Source organism: Dama dama, chromosome 18 (genome assembly GCF_033118175.1).
Source record: "Dama dama isolate Ldn47 chromosome 18, ASM3311817v1, whole genome shotgun sequence".
In the NCBI taxonomy this organism is placed as follows: Eukaryota; Metazoa; Chordata; class Mammalia; order Artiodactyla; family Cervidae; genus Dama; species Dama dama.
Genome location: NC_083698.1, coordinates 113,346,882 through 113,373,980, shown reverse-complemented (window position 1 = coordinate 113,373,980; position 27,099 = coordinate 113,346,882). Strand labels below are relative to the sequence as shown.

At 52.3% G+C, this 27,099-nt stretch overlaps 2 protein-coding genes and 1 pseudogene across 4 annotated transcripts in view; 2 read left to right on the top strand and 1 right to left on the bottom strand.

The window, feature by feature from the left end:
* NCAPG2 (non-SMC condensin II complex subunit G2) overlaps positions 1–16,276 on the top strand; it is a 66,754-nt gene extending 50,478 nt beyond the window's left edge. For all 3 annotated transcript variants that reach the window (XM_061166243.1, XM_061166244.1, XM_061166245.1), the window contains 6 exons: positions 1,321–1,508; positions 2,376–2,516; positions 3,940–4,043; positions 4,803–4,903; positions 7,012–7,111; positions 15,886–16,276. In XM_061166243.1, the coding sequence (XP_061022226.1) occupies positions 1,321–1,508; positions 2,376–2,516; positions 3,940–4,043; positions 4,803–4,903; positions 7,012–7,111; positions 15,886–15,937 (686 nt within the window). In that variant the 3' untranslated portion in view covers positions 15,938–16,276. The remainder of the gene's footprint in view (positions 1–1,320; positions 1,509–2,375; positions 2,517–3,939; positions 4,044–4,802; positions 4,904–7,011; positions 7,112–15,885) is intronic.
* LOC133073227 (5S ribosomal RNA) lies at positions 11,370–11,484 on the bottom strand (annotated as a pseudogene).
* A 7,966-nt stretch (positions 16,277–24,242) lies between the features above and the next one.
* Positions 24,243–27,099, top strand: part of PTPRN2 (protein tyrosine phosphatase receptor type N2) — a 600,304-nt gene continuing 597,447 nt past the window's right edge. Inside the window, exon 1 of the mRNA XM_061166236.1 lies at positions 24,243–24,282. The gene's annotated coding sequence lies outside the window, so the exon portion shown is untranslated. The remainder of the gene's footprint in view (positions 24,283–27,099) is intronic.

Below are 27,099 nucleotides of genomic sequence, written 5' to 3'. Positions count from 1 at the left end.
TTGGCCTCAGACCCCACAGCTTCTTCCTCCCCATGCTGCTGTCCCTGCGGTTGGGGGCTGGCCTGCAGCGGAGCTGGGTGGCAGTAGCTTTGCTCTGCTGCCTTGATTATACATTTCCTTTTCTGTAACTAAAGGGGCTTCAGCAGAATTAATACATTATTTGTTTAAAATACTCACAGAGGCTAAATATTAAATAGAAGAAAATTTGTTGTTTTAAGATCTAACTTTTTGCTTTGTTTAATTCATTATAAGTCTCACTTTCATCTTAAATTTAGGATCTTCCCTGGTGGTCCAGTGGCTGACTCCATGCTGCCAATGTAGGGAGCCCAGGTTCAGTCCCTGGCCAGGGAACTAGGTACCACATGCCACAGCAAAGACCCAGCACAGCCAAACGGACAAACAAATATTTCACAATAAACAAACCTAAGCCCAATTGTTGAAACATTAAAAATGATTTGCATTTGGGTAGCTCAGTTTATCACCTAGTAATTATTTTCCCCTAAGGATTGAATCTGGGCTTCCCAGGTGGCACTGGTGGTAAAGAACCCTCCTGCCAGTGCAGGAGACGTGAGAGACGCAGGCTCATCCCTGGGTCGGGAGGATCCCCTGGAGGAGGGCATGGCAACCCACTTCAGTACTGTTGCCTAAAGAATCCCATGAACAGAGAAGCCTGCAGGCTACCGTCCAGGGGGTCACAAAGAGTCAGACACAACTGACGTGACTTAGCAGCACACAAGAATTGAATCTATTTTTAACACTTCTAAAATTCTAATTAGCTCCTTGGAAATTTTTATATCTCAAATGTAGGTGGGTTTATTACACAGAGTTGTCTGTTCCCCTCAAGTAGAAGGCCCTAAGCTGCTAACCTCATCTTGAACCAAGCTAAAATGATTTTTGTATTTAGATATTTTAATAATCAGCATTTCCCAGGAGAGAATGTGCTGTGAGCTCATTCTTTCAGAGTTTTGTTACAGATAGAAATAGGTCTTTGGTCGTGAAGCTCTTGGGCCTTGCCTGTCAGACGCGTCATCAGTGTCGCCATCCTGTGAGAATGTGCACACATCCTGCACCCGGTGCTGCGGGAGCCGCGCTGTCCATGGGAGCCGAGTGTGCACGCCCTGTTTTTGAGGACAGTGGCTTTGTGTCTAATAAAAGGACCAAGTGTATGGATGTTAGATTTTATATTAATCTGATCAACTTGGTACTGGCTCACCAGTAACACTCCTCTAAGTTACCGTAATATGTGTCTTAAGTGAAAAATGTAATAACTTCAACCAAATTTTGTGATTAAACAACAGATTTTCCCAACTTTGTTTCCAGTGAAGGGATTCTTTTATGTTTCATTGCTTCTCGGCATTCTGAAAGAGATAACTGGAAGTTCCTTGACACGGAAAACAGACTCAGAGGAAGAGGTCGCTGCGGTATTTGACATGGTCCAGAAAGTATTTCAGCGGATGCTGGAGTGCATGGCGCGGAGCTTCAAGAAGCAGCCTGAAGAGGGCTTGCAGGTGTGGGCACCTTCCCTGGCACGGTCAGAACTGGAGGGGCAGCGCCCAGCTGGCGGCCCAGGGTGTGGAGCCAGGCCGTTGGCATTGCTGGGGAGGTGCCACGCAGCAGGAGGCGGCTGCCAAGGGCCCCTTCCCACTGGTGCTGCCCCTCTCCCTGGGGCGGCATGCTCCGGGGAGGGAGGCCAGGGGGCCAAGAGCCCACCTCTGAGCCCTGGTTTGGGGACTGTGTTGGTGATTCGGGTCAGTGGGCCACTGGCCTGGCAGGACAGAAGCAGAGAACTAATTGCAGTAGCTTGTGAGTACTCAGCTGCTAGGAGTGAAGATTTTAAAAATGCTTCATTGGGAGGATGTTTATGAATTATTGCAACTTTCCATTTTATTCTACCTTTAGCTTGTAGAGGTAATTGACGGTCATTGGCCATATTTTCTGTAGCCTAGCTCATATTTGAGTTAATTTGAAAAGTCCTGTTTTTGATGAGTCGGTTCAGGTGTCTGTGATCTGTTCATGTAATTTGTGCCAGAATTTTTTTTCCTCACTATTGTCGGTGCAGCTTTGTTCAGAACACGAGGCCTCATAGTGGGGGTCTTCCCGTAATGTCAGTGATATTTCTTCATCTTCCGTTTTGAGAACTTTATTAGTAATGTTGCTGATGCTCCTGTTCTCAGGGTTTTTCTCTGCTCTGGGGTAGAGTGTGTTCAAGGTACTGCCCAGGGCCTTCGGGCTGTGTGTCGTCTTCAGCAGCAGAGAGGAGGGCGTGGGCAGCAGGGGTGTCAGGTGGGACGGGCCTTGGCCCGGGGAGACAGGAGGCGGCCGCGTTCCTGACGGTGACTGGTAAGGACTAATGGTGACCGATGTGTTTCTCGTAGCTCCTTTACTCTGTTCAGACTCCTCTGCACGAATTCATCAGCACGGTGCAATGCTGGCACGTGGACACGCCTGTTCACCGCGGCGTGTTCTCCACCCTGATCGCTGCGTCTGTGGTTGAGATAAGCCACGAGCTCCGGAAGGTGTGTTGTCCCAAAACTGCTGTGTCTCATTTTGACTGCTGAAGAGGCTGTTTTCTGCTGGCAGCACATTTTTGCCTTTTTCTAGGTATTTTTCAGGGCTCAGGTACCACGGGAGGTCCGCTTCTCCCATAGCTGCACCTCACGGTTCCGTGGCTGGTTTCTGTTCAGTCATGTGACCATGGGGGGCAGAACATGCAAAGGACATTGTCAATCTTTATTAAAATCACGCTGGTCCTTCCTTCTTTTTGCCATGTGTTAGAGATTTCCGTGAGTTGATCCGTTTCTTAAGATGCCCTCTCCTGACAGGTGGAAGCGGCTGTGCGCAGCGGTGAGCAGGATGTGTGAGTGCCCTTGCACTGTTTCTGGAGTAGCTCACGTCTCTGACTGTTGTGTGATACATAAGCCTTACTTTCTCTTTTAAGCACAGGAAGTTTGAACCTGTAGTATCAGTTTAGACAGATAGTTTGCTCCTAGTCCATAAAGGACTGGCCGTTGCCTGGCAGGAGCTTGTTTCATATGATTAGTCTGCTTGGTTCAAGGCTGACATAATCAGGATGATAATTCAGGTCACAATAAGGAGCATGGAGTTTGGCATGGAGTCCTGATGCTAGTGTGTGAGGGCATGCAACAGTGCCTTAAGACAGTAAACAGTGATGTTTTCTCTCAGTTTGGAAAGGTGAAATCTGACAGGAAATATCATTGAAATATATAAATGCAAACATAAAGTTTGTACAAATTTTGTATTATGAAATCACAAATATAAAAGAAGTTGATAAAATTATAAGACATTAATAGAATTTCAGGCCCTCCTGAAAGCTTGAAGGGAGATCATTTTGGTTTAGGAGTGTGATTCCTGGCCTATACACAGCCTAAGACCTGGAAGTTACTCAGGCCTGTGAGTTACATAGCTGACGGCTGTGAGTCCATCAGTGGCTTGTGGGCCACTGTGGCCCATTTATTCACATTTTTTTCCTCTGGCTGCTTTGTGCCTTAACAGCAGAATTGAGTAGTTGTGGCTGAGATCATTTTGCCCACAAAGTTGAAAATGTTTACTATTTAATATTTACTATTTTACTGCTTTACAGGAAAAGTTTGAGTTGAGAAAACCTGACCTGGGCTAATAACAGTTAAATTTGCTTAGTGTAGAAATACATTGTTGACAAAAGAAGATAATCAAAGGGTGTTTGACAGAGGGCTTGTCAAGTGACATGTGTCTTTTTTTTTCTGTCCAATTGATTGACCCCACTGTGTACGGTAATGGATGAATCATAATAATGATAGGCATTGCAAAAGTTAACAGAAATCATTATTTTGAGTTTCTGGAAGGCCTTTCACAAGTTTGGAAGAAAGTTCAGAGAAGTATAAAATGAGCGATTAGCCCAGTCTCAGTCTTAACTCGTGTTACTAACTTGGCTTTTTTTAGGTTTCTGATATGGAAGAGCTTACCCCACCAGAGGGTCTTTCAGCCCTTCCACCATTTTCAAGGTGTCTAATAGGAATAATAATAAAATCTCCGAATGTGGTCAGGTAATCCTTTTCTCTTTGCTGTCTTCTTACTCCTGTGGCTGTAAGCTCTCGGTAGCTTTAGCTCTGTTCCTTTACTCTCAGATATTAGCATTATACTTATACAAAGAGAAATTGTAACTTCCTGAGAGATGCGTTCATCCAGATAGTCTCTGGTTATGCTTATTGTAACTCCAGTTCATTTAGAGAGACACATTTAAAGTGTTACTGTGCACTGCAGTGCCTCTGACAGTGTATACTTGGTTAAGCTTCGTGTGGTTCTCATTAGGCACACGCTCATTTCTCCACGCATGTATCACCTGACCTGATTCCAGGGTGTCTTGTGGTACAGGCAGCACTGACGCGCCACGGGAGGGAGAGTCCTGCAGATGTCTGATACCTGTGGAACTTCAGTAGTAGATATGTTTGCTGCAGACTTCAAAAGCATCATTTCAACAGCTGTGAATTATCTTTCAATAGCACATTAAATCTTTTTTGTGATATTATGAGTATGCAGAGGCCTTCATTCACTTACCAGAACATCCCTGTTCTCTTTCTAGCAGCATCATCTGATTTTATTGTCTCACCTGTATGATTTGGCATGCTTACAGTGAAGAGTGTGGGGAGAGTTTAATCAATTTCCCATGTTACTGAAACGTGATATTTCCCATTCCCTGAAAACTGGAATTCATGGTGGTTGATGAATCTTGGCTATTATTTGTTTTTCTATAAAGTATTAAGATATATTATTGAGTAATGCAGTTGTTTTTTACTTTTTTGCAGGTCATTTTTAGATGAATTGAAGGCATGTGTCATTTCTGAGGATATTGAAGGCATCATTTGTCTCACAGCTGTTTTGCACATTATCTTGGTTATTAATAAAGGTTGGTTGAGTTTCCTCTTGTATTGTTTGGGATACTGCTGAGTGTCTCTTACATAGATCCGTTTTGGCATGTTTGGGAACAAGTACCCTGCCAGTCAGGCTCTCGAGGTGCTTTCTCCCAGCTTTCCACATTCCACACATGCTGTTTGCCTGGGCGTCTGCTGTGTAGCTGCCCTGTACCAGCATGAATCACAGAGGTTTCCTAACTCAGCTCCTGTCCACTCTTCCCAGGACCCATTATGTCTCCTCTGTACCGAATTTCTATTGATTTGTCATTTATTGCCTTTGTCATGTATGTTTAAAAATCAGAATCATTTTGCCAATGATAGTGTTTTGGCATTAATACTTAGCGTATCTGTGGTTTGCTTAGTTTTAACTGTGTGTGTTCTGAGTATCCCATCCAGCTGAAATAGTATTGGAAAAATAATGAGAGACGCCTCTGAGATACTTAGCCAAGTGTAAAATACAGTAATAACCTTGCAGTGACTACTGTTGTGTTTCTACATTTTTTGACGAGTTTTACCAGACCACCTGACCTGACTCTTGAGAAACCTGTATGCAGGTCAGGAAGCAACAGTTAGGACTGGACATGGAACAACAGACTGGTTACAAATAGGAAAAGGAGTACGTCAAGGCTGTATATTGTCACCCTGCTTATTTAACTTATATGCAGAGTACATCATGAGAAACACTGGGCTAGAGGAAGCACATGCTGGAATCAAGATTGCCGGGAGAAATATCAATAACCTCAGATATGCAGATGATACCACCCTTATGGCAGAAAGTGAAGAAGAACTAAAGAGCCTCTTGATGAAAGTGAAAGAGGAGAGTGAAAAAGTTGGCTTAAAGCTCAACATTCAGAAAACTAAGATCATAGCATCCGGTCCCCTCACTTCATGGCAAATAGATGGGGAAACAGTGGAAACAGTGGCTGACTTTATTTTTGGGGGCTCCAAAATCACTGCAGATGGTGACTGCAGCCATGAAATTAAAAGACGCTTACTCCTTGGAAGGAAAGTTATGACCAACCTAGAGAGCATATTAAAAAGCAGAGACATTACTTGGCCAACAAAGGTCCGTGTAGTCAAAGCTATGGTTTTTCCAGTAGTCATGTATGGATGTGAGAGTTGGACTATAAAGAAAGCTGAGTGCCGAAGAATTGATGCTTTTGAACTGTGGTGTTGGAGAAGACTCTTGAGAGTCCCTTGGACTGCAAGGAGATCAAACCAGTCCATCCTAAAGGATATCAGTCCTGGGTGTTCATTGGAAGGACTGATGCTGAAGCTGAAACTCCAATACTTTGGCCACCTGATGTGAAGAGCTGACTCATTTGAAAAGACCCTGATGTTGGGAAAGATTGGGGGCAGGAGGAGAAGGGGACGACAGAGGATGAGATGGTTGGATGGCATCACCGACTCGATGGACATGGGTTTGGGTGGACTCTGGGAGTTGGTGATGGACAGGGAGGACTGGCGTGCTGCGGTTCATGGTGTCGCAAAGAGTCGGACACGACTGAGCAACTGAACTAACGTTGAAATTATTTTCTAAGGTATTATGCCTAGGGGGCTCCTCACAAAACAAGTTATCCCCATAAGCATGAATGCATAGTATGGCTGCAGATTTGTGACAGGAATCTGTAGCTAGTGTGACCCCAGCTGGGCATCTGGAAAGACTTGCCCGAGGGCGTGTCTCCTGGGGGCCAGTCAGCAAGGTGAGGGATGCTCTCCACGGGGAGGGTGTGAGGATGGCGGCTGGCGAGTGAATGAGCGCCGGGTACTTGATAGGCACTTAAACCTTTGCCGAGCAGATGACGACTCTGCAGTGCACCAGTGTCACTGCTGCTGCAGGTGCTGATGGTCAGGTCTGAGGGCACGGGCAGCAACAGGGGCCATGCCTTTGGGAAATACCTCAGATGTGAGGCAGGGTTTTTGTCATCCCTCACTGGATCTCCTGACATCCCTTTAGAGGAGTTATTTCTGCTCCATTGGTCAGTGATGCGCTAACTTAGGCGAGGATAGGAGGCTTTGTCTTAACTAAAATTGTGCCTGCACTGAAAAAGTACGTGTCCTTTTTGATTGGTTGTGTTCAATATTTTTCTGTGTTTAACAGGTAAACATAAGAGTTCAAAAGTGAAGGATGTTGCAGCTACTATTGACAGGAGACTAAAGGCATTCATGGAAATTACTTTGGAGGAGGACAGCTTGGAAAGGTAAAGCACTAGATATACACCAACTGTGATTATATGAACTCTTACTAGGTATCCCTTAACATGTATTAGATCTCGCTTTCATTTCTGCTAGTTGCAGCCAGGTAGAGAACTGGGATTGAAGGGACAGAAATGTTTCTGTTGGCAAGACCCCTTGAGCATGTTTTAATTGCTTCCCCATTCTGTCTTTAAAAACAAAAACAAAACTGATATTTGTGAGATTCTGCCCTAGAAAAGTAAGGGCATACAAACTCACTTTATGGTTTTAAACCTAAGCAGATTATATTTGGTGGTTTGCTATATTTAAGAAACCATGGATGTTCATAGTCTATAATTATCTGTTTACAAGTATGCATGTTGGGAATGGGAAAGATCCCTCCAGAGACTGAAGAAACGTGCATTGTTTTCCACTGTCTGGATGGCCCGTTGCTGCCACATGGACCACTGTCTAAGAATGTGCTCATTGCTCTGTGTTTCCCAGGTGTTTCTGTCGCTAGGCACTGTTTTTGACATGCTATGCAGGTTCCTATAGACTCTTTTCTGAATTGTGTCTGACTCTCAGACCAGCCACAGAAGCAGTGCTTTCCTTCTGTATTCTGAACACCACATGGTTAGGTGTTACAGGGCTTTGAACCAGGTAATTAGTTTTATATAAGCCTGGGAAATAAACCACTTTCCAGATCTCCTTTCTCGTTAGAAGAAAGGCTTTCAAAATCCTAAATTGCTAACTCTTAACAAAGACAGTCTTTTCTTCTTCTTGCCAGTGTGTAGACCTTTCTTTACTTTTCTTGCCTTGCGGCATTAGCTCGGGCTCCCGCCACAATATCGAAAGGGAGTGGTGAAAGGACCTACTTGTCTCACTCAGGGCCTTAGTGGGAGAGCTTCCTGTTTCTCACCGTTAAGCACAACGTTAGCCGTAGACATTCTTTATCAAGCTGAGGACGTTCCTGTCTGTTCCCGGTTTACAAATAGTCCCCATCATAGTGGTTGTTGGGTCTTGTCAAAAACCTCTTCTGCATCTACTTATGGGATCATATCATTTTTCTTCTTGAGCCTGTTGATGTGACAGGTTATAGTAGTTGATTTACAGATACTAAACCAGCTTTGCATACCTGGGATAAATCCCAGTTGGTCATGGTACATAATTTTTTAATATACTGTTGAGTTTATGTTTTACTGAGTATTTTTGCATCTGTGGGATTTCCCTGATAGCTCAGTTGGTAAAGAATCTGCCTGCAATGCAGGAGACCCCAGTTCGATTCCTGGGTCGGGAAGATGCCCTGGAGAAGGGATAGGCTACCCACTCCAGTATTCTTGGGCTTCCCTGTGGCTCATCTGGTAAAGAATCCACCCGCAATGCCGGAGACCTGGGTTTGATCCCTGAGTTGGGATGATCCCCTGGAGAAGGGAAAGGCTACCCATTCCAGTATTCTGGCCTGGAGAATTCCATGGACTGTATAGTTCGTGGGGTTGCAAAGAGTCGGATACGACTCAGCGACTTTCACTTTTTGCATCTATGCTCATGAGACAGATCATTTTGTAGTTATCTTTCCTTGTCTTTGTCTGGCTTTGCTACTAGGGAAATGCTAGCCTCATAGAATGAGTTAGAAAGTATTCCTTTCCTTCTTTCTTCTGAAAGAGACTGTAAATAATTGGTAAAATTATTCCTCAAACATTTGGTAGAATTAATTCATCAGTGAATCCATCTGGGTCTGATGCTTTGGAAGGTTATTAATTATTTATTCAATTTTTTAAGACCCTGGTCTGATTCCTGGGTCAGGAAGGTCCACTGGAGAAGGGATTGGCTACCCACTCCAGTATTCTTGGGTTTCCCTGATGACTCAGCTGGTAAAGAATGTACCTGCAATGTGGGAGCCCTGGGTTCAATCCCTGGGCTGGGAAGATCCCTGGAGAAGGGAATGTCTACCCGCTCGAGTATTCTGGCCTGGAGAATTCCATGGACTGTAGCAGTCCATGGTGTCGCAAAGAGTCGGACACGACTGAGTGACTTTCACTTTCACTTTCTGTTCAGATTGTCTGTTTCTTCTTGAAATGGTTTTGGCAGACTGTGCCTTTCAGGAATTTGGTCCATCTCATCTAGGTTGTCAACTTTGTGGGCATAGTATTCCTTAATTATCTTTTATAATGTCCATGGGATCTGTAGTGATGTCCCCTCTTTCATTTCTGATATTAGTAATTTGTATCCTCTTTTTTTTTTCCCAGCCTGACTAGAGGCTTGTTGGGCTTTCCGGGTGGCTCAGTGGTAAAGAATCTTTCTGCCAAGCAGGAGACCTGGGTTCCATCCTGGGTGGGGAAGGTCCCCTGGGGAAGGGAATCGCCACCTACTCCAGTATTCTTGCCTGGGAAATCCCATGGACAGAGGAGCCTGGTGGGCTTCAGACCATGGGGTCACAAAAGAGTCAGACACAGCTTAGCCACTAAACAATAACAAAGAGGGTTATTGATTATATTGAGCTTCAAAAGAACCAGATTTTAGTTTCTTTGATGTCCTCTATTGATTTCTTTTTTAAAATTTTTTTGCTTTCTGTCCTAATTTTTATTATTTCTTTTCTTTTGCCTACTTTGGATTTAATTTGGTCTTTTTTATCTGGCTTCCTAAGGTAGAAGCCTAATTACTGATTTTGGATGTTCTTTCTTTTCTAATATATTCAGTCAGTGCTATAAATCATTATTACGCATTAAGCATTACTTTTGCTGCATGGCACAAATTTTTTTTTTTCCCATAAATTTCTATGTTACATTTTCACTTAGTTAAAAATATTTTAAAATTTCTCTTGAAATTTCTTCTTTGCCCCATGTGTTCTTTAGAAGTGTATTATTTAATCTTTCAATTTTCCAGTTATTTTTCTATTATTGATCTCCAGTTTAATTCTGTGTTATCTGAGAGAAGACACTGTATGGATTTCTATTCTTTTAACTTTATTAAGGTGTGTTTTATGACCTAATATGTGATCTATCTTGGTGAATATTCCATATGAACTTGAGAAGAATGTGTGTTTTACTGTTGTTGGGTGAAGCCATGTCTAAATGGCAGTTATATCCCGTTGGTTGATGGTGGTGAGTTCATCTCTGTGTTTACTGATATTCTGCTTGCTGGATCTGTCTGTCTGTTTTTGATAGAGGGGTTTTGCTTTATATATTTTGTTATCCTGATATTAGGAGCATATGAATTTAGAACTACTATATCTTCTTGATGAATTGACCCTTTTACTTCTATGTGAGGTCCATCTGTTTCTCTAGCAATGCTTTTCTCCATAGAATCCATTTTGTTAGGTATTAAGACGGCTCTCCAGCCTCCTTTGGTGAGCATATTCAGTGTTAGTGGTGTTTTAGTCTGGAGGCAGAAACCCCAGTGACAGGACAGCCTGAGCGCCAGGTCGAGTTCCTGTCAGGTGTTGGTATATGGGTGGGGGCTGGTGAGGGTTGTAGTGAATTCTGAAGTGTGAGCGCCGTGCTCCCACTGGGGAGGACTCACAGCCTGAGACTGACCCTCACCCCCGGGAGGGAGCGGTCCTGAGGCCTCCTGGGGGGCCGCTGCCCACCTAGTCCCTGGGAGCTCAGGGGCCCCATGCACACGGCAGTGCTATGAGCTGCCGAGCCAAGCGAGCCTTGCTGCGTCCTTGCGCCCAGCGGGTCAGCAGCCGCTGTGGAGGGCCGGGGCCCGCAGCGCCGCCTCTGCTATCCTGTCCGGCCTCCTGGCGAAGGCGGGGCCTTGTGGGCAGCCCTCCAGTGGCCCTGCTGACCCGCCTGGTGCCATGGTTTGGTGACAGCAGCCGGGCACTGGGGGGGGGGGCTTCAGCGTCCTTGGTCATGAGCCAAGCACACACGTTCAGCTACATGCTTTATGCTGGAGACTGTTGACTGTTTCCTGTGAAGTTTAAGAAGAATCTTGGAGGGAGAAACCAGCAGACTCTAGGTTTTATTAACCTGTTTTATTTCTGCGTCTGTGGAGAAGAGGAAGGTGAGCTTCTGATCTGGAGGAAACTGAGGAGTGTGTGTGTTTCTGAAAACACCACCGCCATTTAGTTGCTAACTTGTGTCTGACTCCTTTGTGACCCCGTGGACTGTAGCCAGCAGGCGCCTCTGTCCATGGGATTTCCCGGTTAAGAATACTGGAGTGGGTTGCCGTTTCCTTCTCCAGGGGATCTTGCTGACCCAGGGTTCAAACCCGTCTCTCTTGCATTGGCAGACAGATTCTTTACCACTGAGCCGCCTGGGAAGCCAGGAGAGGGAGACAAAAAGCCTACAGCACCCAGTATTCCCAGCTGATCTCCCATCCAAGTACTAACCAGGCCCGAGCCTGCTTAGCTTCCGAGATCAGACTCAGACGCATTCAGGGTGGTATGGCTGTTGACAACTGGGCAGTGTGAATATCCAGCAAGGTTGTCAGAATTACAAACCAGATAATGATAAGTAATTGTCACAGGACATAGTCATAACTTCAGAAATGCGAGCATCTTACAAGATTTCTTTGTTAGAAATACCATCTGTGAGGAGAGTTTTTTGGAATAGTTTGGTATGAACTGCTCTGAGGGACTTTTGCACTTGCACAGGGGTTCAAGGTGAGTACTTGAATTGTGTTGCTAGTTAATATTGACAGAAAAAAGGCCCTGGAAGTTCAGAACTTACTCTATGGAAAAGAAAAGAATATTCATAGAATTTAAAAACAGGCATGTAATATTTGGAGGGCTAATGGCTGCGCCCTTGACAAAAATCATGAGTGTTAAGTCACGAATCAGTTGAACTCAGTGACTAAACAACACAGTGTAATGTTTTGTTTATTCATTGTTTCTAGAACTACATGCAGTTTCCTCTGCTGAGCTGATACACAGATGGCAAGAAAGAATTCTTCCCTTTAAGGAGGAAACATCCTAAAAAAGCAAATAGGTAGAGACTGAAATACTGGCTTCCTTCTTAAATATTCAAGAAGCAGACTGTAGGAAAACCAGTGTTTGAGGGAAAAGAAGAACCTAAAAACTGAAACATAAAGATCAATCTAATGGAAGATATGCAATTAAGATTTAAGACTATATTTTAAAATATTATTTATTTTTGTCAGCATAGAGACATTACCTTCAAGGCTCTAGGAGCCCTTTGGTCCAGTTAGAATGTAAGGCAGTGGGGTGTTGATTGGAAATGAGTGTTTTCTGAGCACACACACCAGCCGTCTCTGCAGGAGGGTCAGTGTTTTGCTGACTGGTCCGTCGGGTGCTGTCTCGTTGCACTTTCCGAGCCTCAGCTGCCGGGAGAGCCAGGCAGGAGGGACGCCCGAGGCGCCTGTGTGTCCTGGGAGCAGACGCCTGTGTGCTGCTGTGCCCCGGTCTCCGCGGGCTCCGTGCTGCCCAACACCTGCTGTCTCCACCCCCGCGGTGTCCCCGGGGCGCAGACGGACGTGACAGCGCGTGTGCGGTGGCGGAGCAGTGAGAAGAACAGGCAGGCAGCCGTCGGTGAGGCAGCAGTGCTGGGCCAGCCAGACACCCATAGGAGTCTTTAAAGAAAAGATCAGCTGTTGCCCGAACTAAAAGCCCTTCATTGGAAATACAGCTGATGAACCAGAGCCTCAGCCCCTCGGGGGTCCAAATGGCCTCCATGCAGGGCAACCCGGAGCAGGACAGACACTGCTGCGGAGGAGGGTCCTAGGCGAGGCAGCCGTGTAACCACCGTTGGGAGAGAATTTTCATGGCAGGCTAAAGACATATGCACTTGTAAAGATTCTTTTTTTGTTGTTGTTTCTGTAACTAAACTTTAGATGGGACTGGTGAAAAAAATGACCTTAACACAAGTCCACGTTCCCAATACACAGTGAGGCCAAGCAATACTGAAATGTCGGAGTATAGAGCAGAGAAAGGATTACTGCAGGGCCACGCAAGGAGATGGGTGGCTCGTGCCTTAAAAATCCCAAACTCCTCAAAACCTTTCAGCAAAGCCCTTTTCTAGGAAAAGTGAGGGGGGGTGTGGTTGGTTGTGGCAGACTTCTTGGTGTCAGATCCTTTGTCCTTGAGGTCGGGTCATGGGCAGGTAACAAGGTTCCTGTAAATCTCCACCACACGAATGTTCTTCTCTGCTCTGACAAGAAAGGGCACGGTCTCAGGACACACACGTCACTCTCTGAGGTCGCAGTCCTGGCTGAGGAGCAGGGCTCAGCTGGTGGCTCCCTCAGGGCCAGGCCATCCCCAGACCCTGCTCAGCTCTCATCCCCGAGAGACCCAGGCTCCTGGGACCCAACTGACACACGGACTCCTCGGGGGGCAGAAACGGGGGGCAGGGGGGCAGTTCCTGCAGACTGTGTGCATGTGGACCACCACCACCATTGAGGTGCAGACACAGGCGTGGGGTGAGGCTCACCACTGCGTTAAGGCCTGGGCCATGGCCAGCAGGCGGCCTTGGCGAGGGCTCTGGAGCCCTGCAATAGCCCTGGGCCGCAGATAACCTGCTGGCCCAAGGCGGAGTTGAACCGGGGGCACCAGGGAGAAGGCCGGGGCCCACCGCTCACCTCACTTGCTGCCCGACAGCCACCATCAACAGCTGGCTGAATTGGTACTAATGGTCATTCACGGACAGGTGGTCCCTTAAGGGAATCACTGCAGTGCCAGCCAGTGGCTGAGCAGGACCGCCCACAGGTGGTCACTGACAGTTGATTGCTGTGGGCAAGCCACTGTGGCGCTGACTAGTGGCTGAGTGGGACCACCAGTGGTCGCATGCTGAGTTGCCTGGTGCTGGCAGTGGGTAATGACACACAGCAATGACCTTGTGCCAAGGGCGGAGCTCCGCCACAATATCACACCTAAGTCTGAACAGAATTTCTGAATTTTGAGACAAAGAAACATCTTAAAAACTTTTCTGTGTTGGCCTCTATGTGGCCCCTCATGAAAACTGGGACACGTGAGTCTTACACGAGACGTGGCCCCGCTGTGGGAAGGCACAGGCTCCGCTGCTTGTGGGCAGGGGGCTCTGAGCTGCGTCGGCAACTCCGTGTGTTGGCTACAGGTCGACTTCCTTCAGTGCGTGAAGTTAGATACACTGCACTGTTGGCTGTTGGACAGCACAGGTCTGAACTGTGTGAGTCCACGTGTGCGCAGGTGTGTCCAAGTGGTGAGTACTCTGGGACTGCACTGTCCTGGCTGGCTGAATCTGTGGATGTGGGGAGCCACGTTCTCAGAGGGCTAAGTTATACTCAGATTTTCCACTTTGCCAAGGGTTGGCATCCCAAACCCCTGCGTTGTTCAAGGGCCACCTGATTTCTCTTGATCTCTCTGAACGTGGCTACTAGAAAGTGTCCAGTTACCCTGAGCATGTGTTGATACTAAACAGGGCAGGACTCGGGCAGGCCCGAGTGCCTGTGACAGCTCCGGGCTGAAGAGGGAATAAGCTGAGAGGCCATGTGGGGCCTGGATCGCCCCTTGTCTCAGCAGGAATGCAGAGATTGGCTGGCCCACACCCTCTGAAGGAGCTTGGGGGAGGGAGAAGCAAGGGGAGGGGCTGACAAGCTGCCTCGCATCTGTGAGCCCCCAGCAAGCGTCACTGGGGACGGGTGGGAAGTGAGGGGTGCGCAGGTCGTGGGCGATCGAGGATGTGGTGCGCGTCACGCACTGTTGGGGAAGCGGGCCTCGTTTATGGCGCTCAGGGGGCCGCTGACCACGGCTGTGGAAGGGCGCACAGACCGCACCGCTCCCTGAGCCTGTCTGCATCGTGAGCAGGTCCTCCCGGGGCCAGGCCGCGGCCTCGTGCCAGAAGCAGGCAGTGCGCCGGCGAGCATGGGCCTGCGAGGGTGCTCTGTCTGTCTGTCCTGGGGCGAGTGCGGGCCCGCAAGGGTACTCTGTCTGTCCTGGGGCGAGTGCAGGCCCCGTGAGGGTATTCTGTCTGTCTGTCTGTCCTGGGGTGAGCACGGGCCCGAGAGGGTACTCTGTCTGTCCATCTGTCCTGGGGTGAGCATGGACCCGCGAGGGTACTGTCTGTCTGTCTGTCCTGGGGCAAGGGCGGGCCCCGTGAGGGTGCTCTGTCTGTCTGTCTGTCCTGGGGCGAGCGTGGGCCCGTGAGGGTGCTCTGTCTGTCTGTCTGTCCTGGGGTGAGCGCGGGCCCACGAGGGTACTCTGTCCTGGGGCGAGTGCGGGCCCCGTGACGGTATTCTGTCTGTCCGTCTGTCCTGGGGTGAGCACGGGCCTGCGAGGGTGCTCTGTCTGTCCGTCTGTCCTGGGGTGAGCACGGGCCCGTGAGGGTGCTCTGTTTGTCTGTCTGTCCTGGGGTGAGCGCAGGTCCGCGAGGGTACTCTGTCTGTCTGTCTGTCCTGGGGTGAGCGCGGGCCCATGAGGGTACTCTGTCTGTCCTGGGGCAAGCGTGGGCCCGTGAGGGTACTCTGTCTGTCTGTCCTGGGGCGAGCGCGGGCCCTGTGAGGGTGCTCTGTCCGTCCGCTGTCTTGGGGTGAGCGCAGGCCCGTGAGGGTACTCTGTCCTGGGGCGAGCACGGGCCCCGTGAGGGTGCTCTGTCTGTCTGTCCTGGGGCGAGTGCAGGCCCTGTGAGGGTACTCTGTCCATCCATCTGTCCTGGGGCGGGGCGGCTCCCAGCCAGCGGCCCTGTCCTGGCGCCACATCGCCCTGAGTCTCTGTGACATGGCACTTACTCCACTTACGTGAGGGACAGCGGCTACTTTAGTTCTCTCCTTGTTCTGTTGCAAAACATTTTACAGTTACTTTGTGGAAGTGTAAATTTGTGCACTTTGGTCACTTTTCTGTAGCTAACTCTGTCTCTCTGTGTTTCAGGTTTCTCTACGAATCATCATCAAGAACTTTGGGAGCACTTTTGAATTCATAATCAAGCCAACATCTTGGTCATGTAAAAACAGAGGAAAAGGACTTTACAGAAAGTGAGATGAATGTGTATTTTTCTAGTTTTTTAATGTTAACAACCCATATAATAGAAAAGAGGTAGGGCTTCTTTTGGGGTGGGTGTGAGTAGAAAACTCAAAAATGCTTAACATTTTTGTGGCGTGCCTGCATAAAGGATACATTTAATGTACCAGGCTCTAGGTGTCAGTGGTGCAGAAACCCACAGTGCATAGAAAAAATGTTTTCTAGCAAACCTGATTGTTATAAAAATGACTTTTATATATAATATTGCTTGGAAACGATGAGTAGCAAAGTGGTGACAACACCTGTGTGTGTACTTGATTCATAAATACAAGTGCGCGTTTTCCCCTCCAGCGACAAGGACTGGGCCTGGGTCTCCGCCAGGGGCAGCTGAGACCCCCGGTGGGGCTGAGTGGGTGTGGGGAGAAGGCCACTTGGGGACCTGCTGCAGCCGCGCCCCCTGCCCCCAGGCGTCGACTGGGTCCTGAGGCTGTGCGCACAGCGCGTAGACCCGGTAATCCAGCCCGAGGCCAAGCCCCCTTTGCTTCCCGAGAGCCGCCCCACTGACTTCATCTCAGCGCCCCTGTGCCCAGGGCCTCCGTGCTCGGGTCCTGACAGTGCTGGCTCCAGGCAAGGCCGGCGCCTTCATCCTGGGTGTTGCATTAAATGCACACACGTTCAGTCTCAGTCCCAGCAGGAAGGGAAGCAGTGCCAATGGCGCAGGGCCTCTGCCCCTCCAAGAACAGCCTGCACTGCAGCCACAGCGCTGACGGAGGCCTCACGGCGGGGCGTCTGCGGCTGCGGCAGGCTGCTTGTCGCAGCTAACTCTGAACGTGATACCCTACACGTAGTGAACACTATACTCTTGTGTGACGACAGTGTGTGCGTGAGCAGCACAAGAACACTGAACACCAGTATGTGCGTGACAGGACGAGAACACTGAACACTACACTCACGTGTGACGACAGTATGTGGGTGAACAGGACAAGAACACTGAACACCGCACTCCCATGTGACGACAGTATGTGGGTGAACAGGTCGGGAACACTGAACACTACACTCACGTGTGACGACAGTATGTGGGTGAACAGGTCGGGAACACTGAACACTGCACTCACATGTGATGACAGTATGTGGGTGAACAGGACAAGAACACTGAACACCACACTCCCATGTGACGACAGTATGTGGGTGAACAGGTCGGGAACACTGAACACTACACTCACATGTGATGACAGTATGTGGGTGAACAGGTTGGGAATACTGAACACTACACTCACGTGTGACGACAGTATGTGGGTGAACAGGTCGGGAACACTGAACACTGCACTCACGTGTGACGACAGTATGTGTGTGAGCAGGACAAGAACACTGAACACCACACTCCCATGTGACGACAGTATGTGGGTGAACAGGTTGGGAATACTGAACACTGCACTCACGTGTGACAACAGTATGTGGGTGAACAGATCGGGAATACTGAACACTGCACTCAGGTGTGACGACAGTACGTGGGTGAACAGGTCGGGAACACTGAACACTGCACTCACTTGTGATGACAGTATGTGGGTGAACAGGTCGAGAACACTAAACACTACACTCACGTGTGATGAGAGTATGTTTGTGAACAGGATGAGAACACTGAACACTACACTCACGTGTGATGACAGTATGTGGGTGAACAGGTCGGGAACACTGAACACTGCACTCACTTGTGACGACAGTATGTGGGTGAACAGGTTGGGAACACTGAACACTGCACTCACTTGTGACAACAGTATGTGGATGAACAGGTCGGGAATACTGAACACTGCACTCACTTGTGACGACAGTATGTGGGTCAACAGGACGAGAACACTGAACACCACACTCCCATGTGACGACAGTATGTGGGTGAACAGGTCGGGAACACTGAACACTAAACTCACGTGTGACTACAGCATGTGGGTGAACAGGACGAGAACACTGAACACCACACTCCCATGTGACGACAGTATGTGGGTGAACAGGTCAGGAACACTGAACACTGCACTCACTTGTGACGACAGTATGTGGGTGAACAGGTCGGGAACACTGAACACTACAGTCACGAGTGAGGACAGTATGTGGGTGAACAGGTCGGGAACACTGAACACTACAGTCACGAGTGAGGACAGTATGTGCGTGAACAGGTCGGGAACACTGAACACTACACTCACCTGTGATGACAGTATGTGGGTGAACAGGTCGGGAACACTGAACACTACACTCACGTGTGACAACAGTATGTGCGTGAACAGGATGAGAACACTGAACACTACACTCACGTGTGACGACAGTATGTGGGTGAACAGGTTGGGAATACTGAACACTACACTCACGTGTGACAACAGTATGTGCGTGAACAGGATGAGAACACTGAACACTACACTCACGTGTGACGACAGTATGTGGGTGAACAGGATGGGAATACTGAACACTACACTCACGTGTGACAACAGCATGTTTGTGAACAGGATGAGAACACTGAACACTACACTCACGTGACGACAGTATGTGTGTGAGCAGGACGGGAACACAACACTACACTCACGTGTGACGACAGTATGTTTGTGAACAGGATGAGAACACTGAACACTACAGTCACGAGTGAGGACAGTATGTGCGTGAACAGGTCGGGAACACTGAACACTACACTCACGTGTGACAACAGCATGTTTGTGAACAGGATGAGAACACTGAACACTACACTCACGTGACGACAGTATGTGTGTGAGCAGGACGGGAACACAACACTACACTCACGTGTGACGACAGTATGTTTGTGAACAGGATGAGAACACTGAACACTACACTCACATGTGACGACAGTATGTTTGTGAACAGGATGAGAACACTGAACACTACACTCACATGTGACGACAGTATGTGCGTGAACAGGACGGGAACACTGAACACTACACTCACGTGGGACAACAGTATGTTTGTTAACAGGATGAGAATACTGAACACTACAGTCACGAGTGAGGACAGTATGTGCGTGAACAGGTCGGGAACACTGAACACTACACTCACGTGTGACAGTGTGTGGATGAACAGGACGAGAACCCTGAACACTACACTCACGTGTGACAGTGTGTGGATGAACAGGGCGGGGATGAAGACACTTCCTGCCGGTCCACCCTGCTCGTTTCCCGCCCGCGCACTCACAGAAGGCATCCGATGCGTCATCACAGTTGCAGTAAAGGCAGGTCCCTTCATGGGGGCTATTGCCACTCCCAGTGGGGAGGCCCTTCTTGCTGCATCCACGTCCAGGGCTCCGGAATCCTCTGGGTGCCCAGCCCTCTCGTGGTCACCCCAATTGCTCTGAGCCTTGGGGTGCAGCTCCTGCCTCCCCACTCTGGGTTGTTCCCTGGTGCCGGCAGCACTCTGGGACACAGCCGTCCCATGGGCAGGACGAGGGCGCACTCGGGGGCGGGCAGTGGTGGCCCGTTCTGAGCTGAGCTGGGCAGCCTCTGCAGCGTGGGATGGGGAGCGCTCCCCCCCGCCTCAAGGGGCTCTGAGGGGGTCACAGGCTGGCAGCCGTGGGCCCGTTAGAGGCGTCTCTCCTGGGGGTCTGGCAGCCCACCTTCCCTCCTGGTGGAACCAGGACCATCTGATGACTCACAGTGGGTTCATGGTTCAGACAGACCCAGGCTGTGTTTGTGCGATAAAAACAGGCCAGCTGAAAGTGGCCGATGGCAGTTCTGATGGAATCAGTCAACAGTTTGAATTTCATCACGGCTGAGGAGAGTGAGGGCCAAACTAAGACAAGTAACTTGGGTTGTCTGTCACTCCCGTTTCAGGCACCTACCAACACATGGGTTGTCTGCTCCCTGGAAGCCCGCTCCACAGCTGTTGCTTTGGAGAGCGGGTCCTGGTCGAGTAGCAACCCAGCGGGCATCCCAGCCTAGTGCGCTGGGCAGCTGCTGACACGAGGGAAGACCCCGTCGGCTGAGGGCCTGGGGTCCACAAAGGAGCCCGCCTCCCAGAGGCTCCCACGCTGCCATCCTGGTGCATCCCCTGCAGCGGCCATGTTTTCAACACAGAGAACGGGAGACCCAGCTCCCCATCCTGACAGCCTTCTGGACCCAGTAAGGCGTCATGGTTAGGCTGGTCAGCTCGAGCAAGTCCCGAGCGCTGACTGACGGGCTTGCCAGCCATCTCCTCTGTCTCCACGCAGCAGTGCCAAGGCCGCGGGGCCAGGGTCTGAGCCCCACTCGTGGGGGGAGTCCCCCTCTGCTTCCTCCTCGGGTGGGCAGGAGACCCCGAAGGGACACCTGGCTCATGGGCCTTGAAAATGTTGGGGGAGTCATTCCTTGACCCGTGTCTGCAGCTGTGTTCTAACTGTGTAGCGCGGGGCTGGACCACACACAGGCCCGGCAGGTGTGTCAGCGGGAAAGGCACAAGACTGGGTCCGCGCGGGAGACGCCCACCTCACCCGAGCGGCTCAGGAAGCGAGCACACGTTTGGGTGTGCGCAGCACACACTGGACAGATCGCGCGTGTGTGCCGCTGACAGCACTGACGTTTGCTCACACACACGTGTCCTTGACTGCACCCACACGCGTCCATGCTCCTGTGTGCACACTTGCCCCCACGTGTCAGGGCACGGGCTTCCTATCGTGACCACCTCCCCAGCGGCACCCCAGAAAGGGCTGAGCGTAGCCATCCCACTCGTGGGCAGTCAGGCTGCCTCGGGGCTGGCCCTGTTCTTCCCACACGAGGTTTCCTTTCCCCCTCCTGCCTCAGGGCCCCTTCTGCCCCGGGAGTTTCCTCTGTCCTGCTCCCGGTGGCAGAGTGCAGCCGGGTGCCAGGAGAAGCAGGGCCCGGCACGGTCTGCCCTGCTCAGATCCCCACCCCACTGTGGTTCCGCGCCTCTCCCCGTGGGCTGTGACCAGCTTCCCTGCGGTCCCTCCTTTGCCTCTGGTCCCCCGCTCCATTTCGGGGGCCTTGCCCTCTGACTGTTGCTGGGACTGTCAGTCCTAGAGCTGGCCCCGGGATGAAGCAGGGCCTGTTTCTGGAAACCACCGTTCGCAGCACCCAGGCAAACAAGGCAGGAAGGAACAGTACGGGCCCTCCCTGGAGCCCGTGTAGCCACACGGAGGGGAATGCCACAGCCCCAGACGCCAACAGCCCCGCGGGGTGTGGGCTCAGAGCGCCCGGCTCCCCTGGGTCCTTCACCATGGCCCGCCCACACGTGCCCTCGGATTTGCTGCTGACGGAGACCTGTCCACGGGACAGGTGGACCTAGGCCCCTTGGTGTCTCGAGGACGTTACTGGACAGTTTGAGCGGTAAAGACTCCGCCTGCAGTGCGGGAGACCTGGGTTCGATCCCTGGGTTGGGAAGATCCCCTGGAGACGGGAAAGGCTACCCACTACAGTGTTCCTGCCTGGAGAATCCCACAGTCCACGGGGCCGCAAAGAGTTGGACACGACAGCGTGGCTCTCTCACTCAGGCTTCAGAACCACTTACCGCCTGTCACCAACACGCTCTACCTTCTACCCGCCCTGGTCTTACTCTTGCCTTCTCCGTGTTTCCGTCAGTGAGTGTGTCACAGCCGGCTCTCCGGACGTCAGGACAGGTGTGCCCCTGGCCCCCGGCCCCCGGCGGTGCTGGGGTGCTCCGCGGGGCTGAGGGACGGCCCCCTCAAGCCTTTCACCCCAGTGGTGCGTCCAGCGGGGAAGGGCGCACAGGGCTGACGCAGGCCCAGCTGCAGAGGATCTCGAGGGAACTGCCGCCCCGAGAAGCCCACTCTCCACGCTCTCCAGCCGCTGGGCTGCCTTTGGGGGACGCACGGGAGGAGGGAACGGTGCTGGGAACATGGTGGACGCGTCCTGTGGGGGGCGGGCACCCCGGCGGGCGCACAGTACTCTCAGGGGGCCGCCCCGAGGCCGCCGGGTCAAAGACAGGATGGGACTTAAGCCCAGCCTGCTGGGCCTGGGGGACAGAGGCGCTGCCTCTGGGCACAGGTGTGGGGCTGCAGGAGGAGGCGGACGGGCCCTGCACTCAACCCCGTCCGTGGGTCCGGTCCAGCCGTCGGCCACCCCAGTGCCTGCACAGCCCCGCCTCGTCTGGGCCGGGAGGCTGGGGGGAGGGCCATGGGCACAGCGGACCCGGGGCCAAGCCAGGGAGCCTAGGATGCTGAGAGCCGAGGGGGCAGTGTGTAAGGACACACAGTCAGCCACAGGCACACACGCACATACCTCTGATCACACACACACACACTCATGCACACACCTCTGATAACACACAGACACGCACACACACACCTCACTGATTACACAGACACGCACACACACGCACACACCTGATTACACAGACACGCACGCACACACCTCACTGATGACACACACACACGCACACACCTCTGATCACACACACACACACACACACACACCTGATTACACAGACACGCACGCACACGCCTCACTGATGACACAGACACACATGGACACAGCCCACCTCTCACACACACACATGCACACTTCTCTGACACACACACACACGCTTGTACACAGCCCACCTGTCACACACACACAGACACACATGCATATACCTCACTTCTGACATACATATACTTGCACACACCTCGCTTCTCAGACACACATATGCAGACACGCACACACACAGAGCTCACTTTTGACACACACAGACACACCTCACTTCTGACACACATAGGCACACACGTATGCACACACCTCATTTCTGACACACAGACACACACACTTCTGACACAGACATGCACATACACACACACCTCACTTCTGACACAGACACATGCATGCACACACCTCACTTGTGACACAGACACACATGTACACACACATTTCACTTCTGACACACAGACACGCACGTAATGCACACACCTCACTTCTGACACACACAGGCACATATGCACACACACCTCACTCCTGACACACAGACACACACATACACACCTCACTTCTAACACACAAAGACACACGCACACAGCTCACCTCTCTCACACAAACACACACATACACTCACGCACGCACACACCTCACTTCTCTCTGACACACAGACACATATGCACTCACACAGCCCACTTCTCTCTTACACAAACACACACATGCATGCACACAGCCCACTTCTCTCACACACACATATGCACGCTCAAAGCCAACCTCTCTGAGACACACACACAGTCCACCTTTCTCTCACACACACACATGCACACACCTCACTTTTCTCTGACACACACACACATGCACATACACAGCCCTCCTCTCTCACACACACACACACAGCCCACCTCTCTCTCACACATGCACACACACAACTCACTTCTCTCTGACACACACACACACACACACACACACACACAAACACACACATACACACACAGCCCCCATCCGCTGAAGGATCCCCACATGCGGTGCCCAGGTCTTTAGAGAGAAAAAGTCTCCTGGGGAGGAACACACGGTCCCCAGCGCCCCGTCCGGACCCCGACAGCGGCCAATGGAGGGCAGGGTGCAGGGAGGAGGGAAGGGCCTCCGGAGACTTCACCTCGGTCCGGGTTCCTGCTGTGGAATCCCGACCTGGCGGACCGGAGCTCAGGGCCAGAGTGGCTTCCGGGTCTGCGGGCCCGTCCCCGCTGACCCCCAGGTTAGGCTCCCATGGCCTCTCAGTCCCAGGATGAGGACCCCCACAACCCCTACACGGCGCCCCTCCCCTTTCCGGGCAGGCCTGCGCTGCCCGCGCTGCAGGCGCTCCGACGCAGGCCCCAGCGTAGGGTATGAGGAGGACGGGGGCGCCTACAGGCCCGGAGACGCAGCGAAGAGGCACTGGCGGCCCAGAGCTCAGAGCTAGTCTCAGGGACCCCTTCTCTAGCGGGGGTCTGGGAGCTCTGGCGGCGGGCGGGTGCGGGGCGGGGCCGTGCGCGTCGGGGCGGGACCAGGCGTGTCGGGGGCGGGACCAAGCACGGAGGGGCGGGGCTGGGCGCGAGGGGGCGGGACCAGGCGCGGAGGGGCGGGATCGGGCGTGCCAGGGGCGGGGCCGGGGCGGAGGGGCGGGGTCAGGCGTGTCGGGGGCGGGACCAAGCACGGAGGGGCGGGGCCGGGCGTGCCGGGGGCGGGGCTGGCGGCGCTGTCCGGTGCTGAAGCCGCGGCAGCGCCGGGAGCGCGGGGAGGAGCGGCCGCCATGGACTGAGCGCCGCCGACATGGGGCCGCCGCTCGCGCTCGCGCTCCTGCTGCTGCTGCTGCTGCCGCGCGCCCCGCCCGCCGCCCCCGCGCCCGCGCCCCGCGCCCGGCCGCTCCCGGGGCTGCTCGGTGAGTGGGGTCGGGGTCGGGGTCGCGGTGGGGGAGGGGCGCCGTGTGGCTGAGGGGAGCGGGGGAGGGGCGCCTGAGTGGGCGCGGGCGCGCTTCTAGGGGGAGGGGGTGGGGAGGGGTGGAGAAGAGGTGTGGGGGCGGGGGGGCGCCCAGCGAGCGGCGCGGGGTCGCGGGCGCGGCGGCGGGCGCGCGCTCTGCGGGGGCGCCCCCGCGTGTCCGTGCCGCGTGTCCCCCCCCGCGCGGCCTCCCCCGCGCCTCGCGGTCGCGCGGGCGTCCCCCCGCCCCGAGGGGAGTGGGGGGCGGCGGGGCGCGGGGAGGGCCGGGCCGCCGCCCCGCGGCCTGCGACGCGCGCCCGCCTTGCTGTTGAGGAGAGTCGGTAGAGGAGGGTCGGTTGAGGAGGGTCGGTTGAGGTGGGTCGCGGGCGCCAGCCCCCGGCCCCTGAGGAGCGCCTGCCGCGGGGCTGCGGGCAGAGCCGGCCCGGGCCTCGCCCTGCCGCCCCCGGGAGCCGCTGTCCCAGAGACCGGGGACTGCCGACACAGGTGGGCACGGCCGCCCCAGGTCCCGGGCCCCGAGCGCCGCCCTGGCTTTCCTGGGCGCACACGCAGCCCCGGCCTGTGGACAGCGAGCATGGGGAAGGCCAGCGCCACCCAGGAGGAGGTCCTCGCCTGCCCGGGGAGGTCCTGGGGGGAACAGCGTGTCTGGTTCCTGCACCTGGCATCCCGTCGTCCAGCCACTTTCCCCTGAGCCACCCCGGGCCCTTCTGGGCCTGCCCCGCTGAGCCCCACCGGGGAGGCTCGGGGGCCGGCTCACTCTGCCTTGACCTCCAGTTCCTTGCCCCAGAGCTGCCACAGAGGCCTGGCTGTGTGCTGGTCAGCTTTCGCTGGGCTGTGCTCCTTCCTTCATCTGGCCGGAACTGGCATGTCACCTCCTGTGAGAGCTGTTTGCTCAGCTCTCCAGACACCGCCCTCCACACACACGGTCAGGGAGAACCAGGGTCAGCTGACACTGGCCACTTGGTGTTCCAGGCAGGGCAGTTTCCATGGGATGAAGGCAAGGCTGGTCCTCGACTATTCTCTTTCCATTGTAACTGCCCGATCATCGCAAGCTGAAAATCTCTATGACTTTCAGAAACGGTAGAGAAAGGAGGAAGGAGGGGGTGGCTCGGGGAGGGAGCAAAAGAAAAGCCAAGGCAGACATAAGTGAAGAGAAGGGAATCGCTAAGCTGCCCGGGACAGCGTGGCTTGACATGGCAGTGGTGTTCTGGCTACCAGCAAAGTTGACTTGTATCATTAAGGGAAGCCTTATTCCCCTTCTGTTCTTGATGTGCTTCTAGGGAGCCTCCTGAATGCAGTCTTGGTGTGGGTTGACCTTAGGGGCCCAGACCTTTTTGAACTGTCTCAGGGACTCCAGCTGATAGGTGTAGCCTGCTGGATTCCGGGATGATTGGACGCTACCATGGCGGGGTGCACAGATAGCCAGATGGAAGTGTTGTCTAACCACTGGGGGACCCAGCCTGGGGCTGCATGTAGCCATAGCCTAGCCACATCCACTCCCGAGGTCCTGTGCACTCAGCCTTCTATCCCTGCACTGTCCTCACCCAGGGGATGCTGCTGTGTCCTCAGGGTTCACATGCACAGTCTTCAGATGGTGCAGGGGGACCATGGTCACCCATGAAAGGCATGTGCTGCCATTTTTCTCTTTCTCAGCCATCTGGATCTTGTAAATAATGGTGATAGCAACTGCAGTATTCCAAATAATGATGGACAAGGAAAGACATACCCAGAGACCATAGATCTGGTCCCAGCCATGTCACTTATACCTATTTATTTATTTAACTGTTAACACTCAACTTCAAGTTAAGGTCTATAGAACACATGGTTCAAGGTGATACACATTTTTCCTCGTCAGTTGAGTCCTAGAGTTGCAGGTTAGAATCAGGGGTCAAATGTCACCAAGACCTGAGGCCAGCTGTTTCTGCACAGGATGCCTTGCCTTGAATTAGGGGCCTTTTCACATTTAGACAGTGAAGGAGCGCTTGTTGAAACCCCAGACTGACAAAACTACCATGTGTGAGTGTATGTTCATTGCTCTGAGCCACGTGCCACAGTCCACAGCAACTGTTGGCAGCATCTCAGTGACAGGGGGCATCTCACCTCGCCCTTTCCTCAAGGGCGCCCTCTCCCCCTTAATCACATTAGCCTCCTGACCTTCAGCACCTATTCTGCCCATGTCCTTCTGGTGCAGAAGACTCTCTTATGGCATATGGTGGCCTATTATTTACGACATGGTTATCAGAGGTGCATGGGGCAGGAATAAGGCACCCCTTCTCAAGGATCTGACTCAACTCTGCTTGTGGCCAGAACACCATTGCTGTCAGGTAGCTCTGTCCTGGGCAGCTTAGCGATTCTCTTCTGTCTTTGGGTTTTCTTTCTTCCTCTCTCTGCCGTTCTCTGTGATTTTAGGACATCCTTTTGTTCGGGTGCTCAGTACTTTTTCCATTATGCTGCTGTGAACTTGAGCCTTTTGTCTTTAAATCATTCTTCGGTTATAGGGAAGCTAGTTTATGAACCTGCTCTGGCAGCCCCCACATTTAAAGGCAGTCATACATATTAAAGATCTTCCTCTTTTGCTAAAGAAACACAAATTTCATTTGCTACAGGACAGAATCCACCTTTTGTGCAAATGTAGCTTGGAGAATCCAGAGTCAGACCTACCTGGCCTTGAAGATGGGCGCCTGTTTCTTTTTCTCCTTTGTTTTTGCCTCTCAATTTGCCCACACGTATTTTTCATTCACCAGTGAGCCCACACAGAGCTGAG